Source organism: Budorcas taxicolor, chromosome 5 (genome assembly GCF_023091745.1).
Source record: "Budorcas taxicolor isolate Tak-1 chromosome 5, Takin1.1, whole genome shotgun sequence".
Lineage (NCBI taxonomy): Eukaryota > Metazoa > Chordata > Mammalia > Artiodactyla > Bovidae > Budorcas > Budorcas taxicolor.
This window is the reverse complement of record NC_068914.1, coordinates 34,938,080-34,950,825: the sequence shown is the minus strand read 5'-3', so window position 1 is coordinate 34,950,825 and position 12,746 is coordinate 34,938,080. Positions and strand designations below refer to the sequence as shown.

Below are 12,746 nucleotides of genomic sequence, written 5' to 3'. Positions count from 1 at the left end.
ATCATTTTTAATAATTAAATTTTATTTAAATAAATATTAATTAATAATTATCCAAATTGAATTTGGATAGGAAACTGAATCAGCAATTACTCGTATTCCAGTGATAGTATGCATTTATTAGTCAAGCAGTCAAGTTTTACATAAAGTAATCTGACAACTTGATAAAATAAACAGACCATGAAAATAGATTTCCCCACTGAGGGTATAAGTAAAGGATGATTATAAGGTGTGGATTCCATTAGCTTTTAGTCAGTAAATCCACTGACTTGTATTTCTAATATATGTTCAATGTCACATTGCTTTCCAGCTTGTATTAACTGTTGGCTTATTGGCTGTTGTTGTATACCTATATACTGTCGTGGCATTCAATTTTTTCCGAAAATTCTACAATAAAAGTGAAGATGGCGATACACCAGACATGAAGTGTGATGACATGCTAACGGTGAGTTCACACTTTGATCTCATATGAATGAAAAAAATTCTCCTGCTTATTCAATTCAAAGAATTGTATGCTTATTCTTTAAGAGTGCGTAATATAAAGTAGTGTACACAGCAAACAGCTGTGTGGCTTTTTAAAGATTCTCATGTTTTGTGGAACATGAAGCATTTCTGCCAGCTTTGCACATCTGCATCAGCCTGATAATTAATAGAATATCAAGTAAAGTCCTTAGAACTGGAAGAATTAATGTAAACCCTTTAACCTGTGGTTCATATATTCTAGAACAGCAGGTAAAGTTATTTCCTTGTAGAACATGTTGAAAGCTTAGGTATTTGTTCACCTTAATGATGTTAGCTAAAATTACTGATGTCCAAAAATACTTTTTATATTGAGTATCCTGGCTTAAATTACTCCTACTCTTGATTTTAAAATCAACAGATGTTAAAGCTTTTATATTGTTTTATCACTCTTTTGTAACCTGCATCTCGGATACTGGCAAATCAGAAATTACCATACATGGGACCCTAGACTAGGAAGTAAAAATTAGACAAAATATTAACCTTTACCTGGAAATAGATGAATCCTTAAATGAGCTCCAAGTTGAGCACCTATACCACTGAGGTTGGTATAAGTTAAAGAGATAGATATAATGATGCTGAAATTACTCTAGGAAAAAATAAACATCTCAAAGGAATAATGAGAAAGAACTACTAACATTATAAAAGACTAGTTCAGTTCAGTAGCTCACTCGTGTCTGACTCTTTACAACCCATGAACCGCAGCATGCCAGGCCTCCCTGTCCATCACCAACTCCCAGAATCCACCCAAATCCATGTCCATCGAGTCGGTGATGCCATCCAACCATCTCATCCTCTGTCTTCCCCTTCTCCTCCCACCTCCAATCTTTCCCAGCATCAGGGTCTTTTCAAATGAGTCAGCTCTTCGCATCAGGTGGCCAAAGTATTGGAGTTTCAGCTTCAACATCAGTCCTTCCAATGAACACCCAGGACTGATCTCCTTTAGGATGGACTGGTTGGATATCCTTGCAGTCCAAGGGACTCTCAAGAGTCTTCTCCAACACCACAGTTCAAAAGCATCAATTCTTTGGTACTCAGCTTTCTTCACAGTCCAACTCTCACATCCATATGTGACCACTGGAAAAACCAAAGCCTTGACTAGATGGAACTTTGTTGGCAAAGTAATGTCTCTGCTTTTCAGTATGCTATCTAGGTTGGTCTTAACTTTCCTTCCAAGGAGTAAGTGTCTTTTAATTTCATGGCTGCAGTCACCATCTGCATTGATTCTGGAGCCCTCCCCCAAAAAAGTCAGCCATTGTTTCCACTGTTTCCCCATCTATTTGCCATGAAGTGATGGGACTAGATGCCATGATCTTAGTTTTCTGAGTGTTGAGCTTTAAGCCAACTTTTTCACTCTCCTCTTTCACTTTCATCAAGAGGCTCTTTAGTTCTTCACTTTGTGCCGTAAGGGTGTCATCTGCATATCTGAGGTTATTGAGATTTCTCCCGGCAATCTTGATTCCAGCTTGTGCTTCTTCCAGTCCAGCGTTTCTCATGATGTACTCTGCACAGAAGTTAAATAAGCAGGGTGACAATATACAGCCTTGATGTACTCCTTTTCCTAGTTGGAACCAGTCTGTTGTTCCATGTCCAGTTCTAACTGTTGCTTCCTGACCTGCATACAGGTTTCTCAAGAGGCAGGTCAGGTGCTCTGGTATTCCCATCTCTTGAAGAATGTTCCACAGTTTATTGTGATCCACACAATCAAAGGCTTTGGCATAGTCAAAAAAGCAGAAATAGATGTTTTTCTGGAACTCTCTTGCTTTTTCGATGATCCAGCGGATGTTAGCAATTTGATCTCTGGTTCCTCTGCCTTTTCTAAAACCAGCTTGAACATCTGTAAGTTCATGGTTCACATATTGCTAAAGCCTGGCTTGGAGAATTTTAAGCATTACTTTGCTAGTATGAAGACAATTTTCTTACTAGAGAATGACAGAACAATGGAATAGTCTAGAAATAGATTTAGATACACATGGAAATTAAAAGAATGATAAAAGTGGCTTTAGAAATTATAAAATTAAAAATAATTCAATAAATGGTAGAAGTAAGTACCATGGACATGCTTTTGGGGGAAAATTGATAAAAATGAATGCCAGCCAAATTCTTTACATCAAAATAAATCCCAAATGATATATCAGTAAATAAACTTCAATGCAAAAGAAAGAAAAAATGAAAGTTAAAACAGAATTTGACTTTTGAAATAATAACAAATTTTTAATGGGGAAAGGGGTTTGTATGACATAAAACCTAGGACTCATGCAAGCATAGAAAATTACTTAAAGATTTTCCTTATAGTTGTTTCTTTCCAAAGGCAGATGACAAGCTAAGAAAAACACAACACTGTAAAAAAGAGCCAGTTTCCTTAATTTATAAGGTCTTAATCACATCCAGAGGAAGAAAAACAAGCAAATTATATGACTAGATAATTCACTGTAAAATAAATTGGGGTTGTAAATATGGAAAGATGCTTAGCTCTATGAAAAGTTAAGAATGCAAATCAAAACAATCAGTTGCCACCTGAAGACTGTTAATACCTAGAGTTATTGAATTGATTGAAAAACTGGCATCTTCATGAACACTGCTGCTGCTGCTAAGTCGCTTCAGTCGTGTCTGACTCTGTGTGACCCCATAGACAGCAGCCCACCAGGCTCTGCCGTCCCTGGGATTCTCCAGGCAAGAACACTGGAGTGGGTTGCCATTTCCTTCTCCAATGCATGAAAGTGAAAAGTGAAAGTGAAGTCACTCAGTCGCGACCCCATGGACTGCAGCCCACCAGGCTCCTCTGTCCATGGGATTTTCCAGACAAGAGTACTAGAGTGGGTTGCCATTGCCTTCTCCTAGTAGGAAGTTAAATTAACAATTTTAGAGAAATTTTATAATGACTATCAGATTTTTAAGTGTATTAATCTTTGACTTATACTTATGTCCCACTGCTATTAACTGATCTAATTTCATTCATAAATATGTCTCTGTATATCCAAGGATATTAGTTGCTATCACAAATTGAAAATAATATAAATTATCATCTATAAGGTCCTAATTAAATATATTATGATAGGTCCATATAATGGAAAAGTATGTATCTTTTTCAAATAATAGATAAGTTTGAATATGCTAATATGCAAAGACATGCAAATTATACTTAAGTGGGGAAAAAAAGCAAGATCCTGAAGAGTATTGTGATAGAATCCTAACATACAACATCACACACTCACACAAATGTATATATTAGATTTGTTGGACTATGTATATGATTTTTCTGGAAGGATACATAAGAATCTGTTAGCAAGGGTTCTTACAGGAATTAGGGACACAGATAAAGAAGAGAGAAAACTTAGGTGCTGGTAGACTGCCTCAGTTCAGTTCAGTCGCTCAGTCGTGTCTGACTCTTTGCGACCCCATGAATCGCAGCACGCCAGGCCTCCCTGTCCATCACCAACTCCCGGAGTTCACTCAGACTCACGTCCATCGAATCAGTGATGCCATCCAGCCATCTCATCCCCTGTCGTCCCCTTCTCCTCCTGCCCCCAATCCCTCCCAGCATCAGAGTCTTTTCCAATCAGTCAACTCTTAGCATGAGGTAGCCAAAGTACTGGCTAGTCACTAGTAATAACCTTCACCAGAGTCGCTAATACCTCCGTCCTGCTTCTCCCCATCCCTACCCTGCCATTCCAAGCCCAGGGAGGAAAGTACTTTAAAGATCCTACAACTCGTCTTCTGTGTGCTGCCTTTAAAACCACATTGGTGTCTGTATCCCATGACCCTGAAGACTTGGGGTAGTGGCTGACCAGAGGCAGGCAGGGAAGCGGAGGACTGATGGAGGCAACAAGACACAGAGGATAAGTATCAAGGGCAGGCATTTGTGCCTACACTGACCCAGGGGAGATTCATTAATATTCCAAGAGAATCGCCACAGTGGTTCTAAATCTCAAAATTCACAAGCCTCGGGTCATAAAGTTTTTCTGGAGTCATTCAGTCCCAGCGGGTGTGATGCTCGGTGAACCCCTCAAGATTGATGGAAAGGAGGAATGGTTTCAGACGGGGATATGCAGTGGCCCGTGTCACAGAGTGGGAACAATATGTGACTTAGATTCCCCTCTCCCGCCACAGCAAGACCACCTCCCACCCCTGTTGCCAAATATCCTGGACTCTCCTTGTCACATCATGAGTCATATCTGACCCTATTCAAGTTGTGCTAATGGTGTCCTTGAAGTGAAGTCGCTCAGTCGTGTCCGACTCTTTGCAACCCCATGGGCTGTAGCCTACCAAGCTCCTCTGTCCATGGGATTTTCCAGGCGATAGTACTGGAGTGGATTGCCATTTCCTTCTCCAGTGGATCTTGCCGACCCAGGGATCGAACCCGGGTCTCTCTCATTGTAGACAGAGACTTTACCGTCTGAGCCACCAGGGAAGTCAATGGTATCCTTAGATGACCACATTTTGAATTTTGCTCTCGGAATGAATTTCCATTGCTTTTGTAAATTTTGTCAGTGGGCTCATTATAGAAGAATCCATGCATTATTTGAACAAGAGTTGGGTTAGGAAGACCACTGCCTTTATTTGACTGCTTTTACCCAATGACATGACATACGTGTAAAGAAGGTAGAGGGGTTTGCCTCACCTGCAGATGAGGAAATAGGCTTGTTGATCTTTTCAACTATGGGCTTGGAACTGAGCTACAGCCAGGATTTTGTTCATTTTGAAGAATTTCTGTCCATATAGACTACCCCTGACCAACTCTGTTGTAGGTATTTCTGTCTCTACACGTAACAGTAAACGTACCTTGCCTTTGACTGAGGCGAGGTTGGAGGCATCATAGTTTTCATCTTAGGTGTTTCTTTCTTACAGAAGAAAACTCAGTTCCAAGATACAAACCATACCTCAGTTCCTCCCTGTCTTATAACTACATACTGCTGTCAATCAGTTGAACCAGACAAGAGTCTGAGTAGTTTTGCACACGTTCAAATCCAGCTGACTGGTCTTAATAACTATTGTGTCAGAGGCCGCATTATCTAGAGTAACCTTTCAGTTTTAGATCTGAAAAGTGAAAGTCGCTCAGTTGTGTCTGACTCTTTGCAACCCCATGGGCTGTAACCTGCCAGGCTCAGCTGTCCATGGGCTTCTCCAGGCAAGAATACTGCAGTGAGTAGCCGTTCCCTTCTCCAGGGCCATTCCATTTTCCAGGGCCGTTCCCTTCTCTAGGGGATCTTCCCAACGCAGGAATCACACCAGGGGCTCCTGCATTACAGGTGAATTCTTTACCAGCTGAGCTAAGAGGGGAACTGTTTAGATCTGAAAACCCCTGTTAATTTGCCTCTTACAAATGCTTGTGCAGGTAGATTTTGAAGAAGCCAACAGCCGTAGAGTTTATTAAAAGTGGAGGCTTAGTAAAACCAAATACCTACAGAGTAGGAAGTAGTTGGATTTAATTATTGTAATTCCCCTAGAGAATCCTTTCTTTACGCCTGTCTCCTTCGCATTTCTTTTTCAACGGGTAGAATCTAGCATTCTCATCTGAGATAGGTTTTCCTCACTCACATCCTGCTTTGTTGCTGTCACCCTGAGTTTTCATCTCCTTTGTTGTTTCACGTCCCTTCTTTGGGTCTCAAGGAACACTGCAGGTTTTCCCAAGGATTTAATTCACCCGTCAGTGTTTCATAACTTACAGCAGGTGGCACTGTGGCTGCAATTTTGCAGAGTTGAGTGATGATTCATACTTAAATTTCTTGCCTTCTTTCTTTACTTCTTTATTTATTTATTTAGGATCATGGTGTTTTGAGCCAGGGAATCTAATTAAACCAGGAGTAACCTGATAGAATTTGAACCTCTTTGCCATGAATGCAGGAGGAGAAAGTGAAAAGTAATCTGAAGTTTTAAAGTTCAGAGCAAAAAGCAGACTGTAGCTAGGGAGACTGACATGTCATATATGAGGGCATTCATCACCAAAGAAGTGGTTTTCAGCCTCAAAGGCCTAGGGGAATCACCAGGAAAAATCTTTATAACTCCACAGATCTTCAAGACCAACCCCAGATCCCTTGAGTCAGAAACTGCAGGGAAGATATAAAGACCCATGTATTTTAGAAAAAGCTTTCTAGGTGGTTGAGATAAAAAGTATACTCCTAGGGAAGTAACCTGCTTAGATAATTGTTCTAAGTTACTTATTTTACCTTATCTTCTCAAGGAATGATTTGTTTTTCTCTAGAGTCAGTCTCTCATTTTCTCTCCCTGTGTCTGTTATTCATTCCTAGCCCTGCTTTTTTTCTTTTTCCAAAATAAAGATCTTATAAGGATCTTTCTTGCATGTGTGTGTGTGTGGACGTGCTTAGTCGCTTCAGTGATGTCTGACTCTGCAACCCTATGGACTGTAGCCTGCCAGGCTCCTCTCTCCTTGGGATCCTCCAGGCAAGAATACTGGAGTGGGTTGCCATGCCCTCCTCCAGGGCATCTTCCCCATCCAGGGATCAAGCCACCAGTTCACTAGAAACTGCTACTCTTTCAGTGTTCCCTAAAGGCAACATAGACAATGATTAACCCCAGAATGTATCAGTTTAGGAGGTAGATCAAGGGGCAAAGTCGCTGAACATTAAATCTTGAGAATTAACAACTGCGCTGGCCTGGTTTGTGTAGCACCAGACATCTTCCTTCCTCATTACTCAGATTTTCTGAAGTAGTAAATCTTTTTGCTGCCCAGCATTGCCTCTCCAGCTCCTATTATCAGGTTGAAGCTGATTCTCTGAGAAGGAAGGTAAATGAAAGAATTTCCCTTTTCAGGAGCAGAATGATAATCTGATAGCTGAAAGCCTGTCACCCCATATGAGTGGGTGATCACCACGTTTCCTTCTATTCTACCACAGCAGCCATCTCTCTGATATTTCTGCTGATAACTTCTGATAATGAAGGAGAATGCTGGGAAAATCTGTATCAAAATCCCATTGCTGAATTGGGCATTTTACTTGTTTTCCTATTAAGAACTTTGGTATCTTATTGAGTCTAACTGATCACATCCACAAAACTCTACCTGTCTTTTCACAAAATGGCCATTTTTCATTTTAATGAAATATGATAGAATTCCCTCCTTAAAATTCTTAGTGCTATCATAGAATGAAGGTGAGCAGTGAGATAAGGATACTGCTGGAGAGGCTGAAGAGTAATCTAAAAAGAAGATGATATTTACCTCAGTAATTTAGCCTCATCCCATGGTCTTGTTTTCAACTTCAATATCTAGAAAGTAAAAGTGGATCATTCGCCTGAAGACAGACTCACATTAACCAGACTCGTGAGTCAGACATATGAGTCAGAGTACTCACATTCCACTCATTAAGAGTTCAGATAACAAGCTGATAGTCTTTTTCCCATAGAAAAACTCTATTTGGGGAGCCAAATTGTAATCCAAAATCTTCATCAGCAAGAATTAGCTGGATGATCTTGAAAGGTTGTTGTTGAACGAAAAGACACCGGGATTCTTGGCCTCCGGAGGAGAATTCAATCTGGGGCCAGAGACTAGGCTTGATTGCTTAGAGCTTTTGTATAATAAAGTTTTATTAAACTATAAAAGATAGAGAAAGCTTCTGATATAGGCATCAGAAGGGGGCAGAAAGAGTACCCCCCTGCTAGTCTTCAGCTGGATGTTATATAGTCACTAACAGTCTGTTAATGAAAGAAAGGAATGTCTTAAAACTCAGAATGGCACCATGCCCCTCACCCATAAGATGTATTTTGGGATAATCTTGGCACCAGACGATTCATCCTGGGCCATAAAATGATTAACTTGAATCTTGTAGAAGGACAGATTACCATACAAATGGTTTTGTTTACATACATTAGGGGAACAATATCTGAGTATAACATACTGGTTTGTCAAGTAGGTTCTGAGCGATTGACTTGAAGACAGAGTTTGGCGTAAATGCATCGCACATTAGCATAGCTTAAGACAAACATTTCCATAAGAAAAATGCATTGGTTATCTCAAGGTTTGAGAATAGTTAACTTCAGGTGAAACCAGGTGTCATTATGGCAACACGGTATTTTAATAGAAACCTCCTTTTAAATTTGTATAGAGGAGGAAAAAATATCGCTAGTTTCCTCCTGCCGCTTAAGAGAGAGAAAAATGTCTGACACTTGCAGGCTATTTCCTCCATTTGGAGACCCCTGGCCTTCCTGCCTGTTACCCTCTCAATCTTAGTCACATACATGTCCAACAGGCAGGGCTTGGAGAGCTGGGACTCTAGGACCTGACTGGGGAACTGCAGTTGATCCACTGTTGACTCCCAATAGGTATTAGTGTGAGAAGTTAAAGGGCCAGAATTGGACACAGAGAAGTGCCAGACAATAGGCAGGTAGATTGTCCAAATTGAGTCCCCAGCCCAAGGGGGAGGGATGCATTACAAACAAACCCAAGGATGGAAAAGCCAGAAACGGAGGACTGTGCTAGGTCATTAAGTAAATAGTGAGCAGCTGCAATAATAATTCTGTTTCATGTGGCCACAGTTGAGCACATGTGAAGACAGACTTGGAGAAAAACATATAGCCCCCAGTTTTTCTTAATAAAAGCAAGAAATTCATATGGTAAAAATAATTCCGATAGTATGTAAGAGTACATAAGAGAAAATAAAACTTTCTCTTCCCACATATCCACTGTTAACAGTTTCAAGCACTGTTTTAGACAAATAGTTATAAGAAATTAATGTAGTATCCAAAGGTTTTTTTAAGTTTTTTATTGAAGGATAATTGCTTTACAGAATTTTGCTGTTTTCCGTCAAACCTCAACATGATTCAGCCATAGGTATACATATATCTCCTTCCGTTTCAACCTTCCTCCCATCTCCCTCCCCACCTCACCCCTCTAGGTTGATACAGACCTCTGTCTGAGTTTCATGAGCCATACAGCAAATTCCTTTTGGCTATCTATTTTACATATGGTAATGTAAGTTTCCATGTTACTCTTTCCGTACATCTCCCCCTCTCCTTCCCTCTCCCCATGTCCATAAGTCTATTCTCGATGTCTGTTTCTCCACTGTTGCCCTGTAAATAAGTTCTTCAGTACCATTTTACTAGATTCCATATATACACATTATAACACAATATTTATCTTTTTCTTTCTGACTTACTTCACTCTGTATAGTAAGTTCTAGGTTCATCCACCTCATTAGAACTGACGCAAATGCATTCCTTTTTATGGCTGAGTAATGTTCCATTGTGTATATGTACCACAACTTCTTTATCCGTTCATTGGTTGATGGACATCTACGTTGTTTCCATGTTCCAGCTATTGTAAATAGTGCTGCAGTGAACAATGGGATACATGTGTCTCTTTCAATTTTGGTTTCCTCGGGGTATATGCCTAGGAGTGGGATTGCTGGGTCATATGGTGGTTTTATCCCTAGTTTTTTAAGGAATCTCCATACCATCTTCCATAGGGGCTGTATCAGTTTACATTCCCACCAACAGTGCAAGAGTGTTTCCTCTTCTCCACACTCTCTCCAGCATTTATTGTTTGTAGACTTTTTGATGATGGTCATTCTGACTGGTGTAAGGTAATATCTCATTGTAATTTTGATTTGCATTTCTCTAATAATGAGCAATGTTGAGCATCTTTTCATCTGTTTGTTAACCATCTGTATGTCTTCTTTGGAGAAATGTCTTTTTAGGTCTTTTCCCCACTTTTTGATTGGGTTGTTTGCTTTTCTGGTATTGAGTTGTATGAGCTGCATGTATATTTTGGAAATTAATCCTTTGTCAGTTGTTTCATTTGCTATTATTTTCTCCCATTCTGAGGGTTGTCTTTTCACCTTGCTTAGAGTTTCCTTTGCTGTGAAAAAGCTTTTAAATTTAATCATCTCCCACTGGTTTACTTTTGTTTTTATTTCCATTAGTCTAGGAGGTGGGTCACAGAGGAGGTTGCTTTGATTTATGTCCTCGAGTGTTCTACCTATGTTTTCCTCCAAGAGTTTTATAGTTTCTGGTCTTCCATTTAGGTCTTTAATCCATTTTGAGTTGATCTTTGTGTATGGTGTTAGGAAGTGTTCTAATTTCATTCTTTTAGATGTAGCTGTCCAGTTTGCCCAGCACCATTTATTGAAGAGGCTGTCTTTGCCCCATTGTATATTCTTGCCTCCTTTGTCAAAAAATAAGGTACCCATAGGTGCATGGGTTTATTTATGGGCTTTCTATCTTGTTCCATTGGTCTATATTTCTGTTTTCGTGCCAATACCATACTGTCTTGATGACTGTAGCTTTGTAGTATAATCTAAAGTCAAGAAGGTCGATTCCTCCAGCTCCATTCTTCTTTCTCAGGGCTGCTTTGGCTGTTCAGGTTCTTTTGTGTTTCTATATGAATTGTGAAATATTTTGTTCTAGTTTGGTGAAAAATACCATTGGTAATCTGAAAGGGATTGCATTGAATCTGTAGATTTGGTTTGGTAGTATAGTCATTTTCACAATATTGATTCTTCCTACCCAGGAATATGGAATATCTCTCCATCTGTTTATGTCATCTTTGATGTGTACAGTTCTTTGGTGTCCTTGGGTAAATTTATTCATAAATATTTAATTCTTTTTGTTGCAGTGGTGAATGGGATTGATTCCTTCATTTTTCCTTATGATTTTTCATTGTTAATATATAGACATATAAGTGATTTCTGTGTATTGATTTTGTATCCTGCAACTTTGCTAAATTCACTGATTAGTTCTAGTAATTTTCTGATACTATCTTTAGGGTTTTCTATGTACAGTATTATGTCATCTGCAAATAGTGAGAGCTTTACTTCTTTTCTGATCTGGAGTACTTTTATTTCTTTATATTCTGATTACTGTAGCTAGGATTTCCAGAACTATGTTGAATAATAGTGGATTATTCAATAAAAGTGGATACCCTGTCTCATTCCTAATCTTAGGAGGGATGCTTTCAGTTTTTCACCATTGAGAATAATGTTTGCTGTAGGCCCATCATATATGGCTATTACTATGTTGAGGTAGGTTCCTTCTATGCCCATTTTTTGAAGAGTTTTAGTCATAAATGGGTGCTGAATTTTGTCAAAGGCTATTTTTGGCATCTATTGAGATTATCATATGGTTTTTATCTTTCAATTTGTTAATATGCTTTATCACATTGATTGATTTGTCTATATTGAAGAATCCTTGCATCCCTGGAATAAACCAAACTTGAACATGGCATATGAGCTTTTTGATGTGTTGCTGAATTCTGTTTGCTAAAATTTTGTTGAGGATTTTTGCATCTGCGTTCATCAGTGATGCTGGCCTGTAGTTTTCTTTTTTTGTGTGTTGTCTTTGTCTGGTTTTGTTATCAGGGTGATGGTGGCCTCGTAGAATGAGTTTGGAAGTGTTCCTTCTGCAATTTTTGAGAGTTTTAGAAGGATAGGCATTAGCTCTTCTCTGAATGTTTGATAGAATTCTCCTGAGAAGCTATCTGATCCTGGGCTTTTGTTTTTTGGGAGATTTTTTATCACACCTTCAATTTCAGTGCTTGTAATTGGGTGTTCATAATTTCTACTTCTTCCTGGTTCAGTCTTGGAAATTGAACTTTTCTAAGAATCTGTCCATTTCTTCCAGGTTATACATTTTATTGTCATATAGTTGTTCATAATAGTTTCTTATAATCGTTTGTATTTCTGCATTGTCTGTTATAACCTCTCCTTTTTCATTTCTAACTGTTAATTTGATTCTTTTTTTCTTGATGAGTCTGGCTAAAGGTTTGTCAATTTTCTTATCTTCTCAAAAAATAAGCTTTTAGTTTTATTAGTCTTTACTATTGTTTCTTTCATTTCTTTTTCATTTATGTCTGCTCAGACCTTTATGATTTCTTTCCTTCTATTAACTTTTGGGTTTTTCTTCTTCTTTTTCCAGTTGTTTTAGGTGTAAAGTTAGGTTGTCTCTTTGATGTTTTTCTTGTTTCTTGAGGTAGGATTGTATCGCTATAAACTTTCCTCTTAAAACTACTTTTGCTGCATCCCATAGGTTTTGAGTTGTCATGTTTTCATTGTCATTTGTTTCTAGAAACTTTTTGATTTTCCTTTTGATTTCTTCAGTAACCTCTTGGTTATTTAGAAATGCATTGCTTAATCTCCATGTGTTTGTGTTTCTTACAGTTTTTTCTTCTAATTGATATCTAGTCTCATAGCGTTGTAGTCAGAGAATATGCTTGATAGTATTTCAGTTTTCTTAAATTTACTGAGGTTTGATTTGTGACCCAAGATGTGGTCTATCCTGGAGAA

At 38.8% G+C, this 12,746-nt stretch overlaps 1 protein-coding gene across 1 annotated transcript in view; it reads left to right on the top strand.

Annotated features, from left to right (window-relative positions):
- Positions 1-12,746, top strand: part of RYR2 (ryanodine receptor 2) — a 582,989-nt gene that overhangs the window by 548,090 nt on the left and 22,153 nt on the right. The window contains exon 100 of the mRNA XM_052640524.1: positions 308-442. Coding sequence (XP_052496484.1) covers positions 308-442 — 135 coding nt within the window. The remainder of the gene's footprint in view (positions 1-307; positions 443-12,746) is intronic.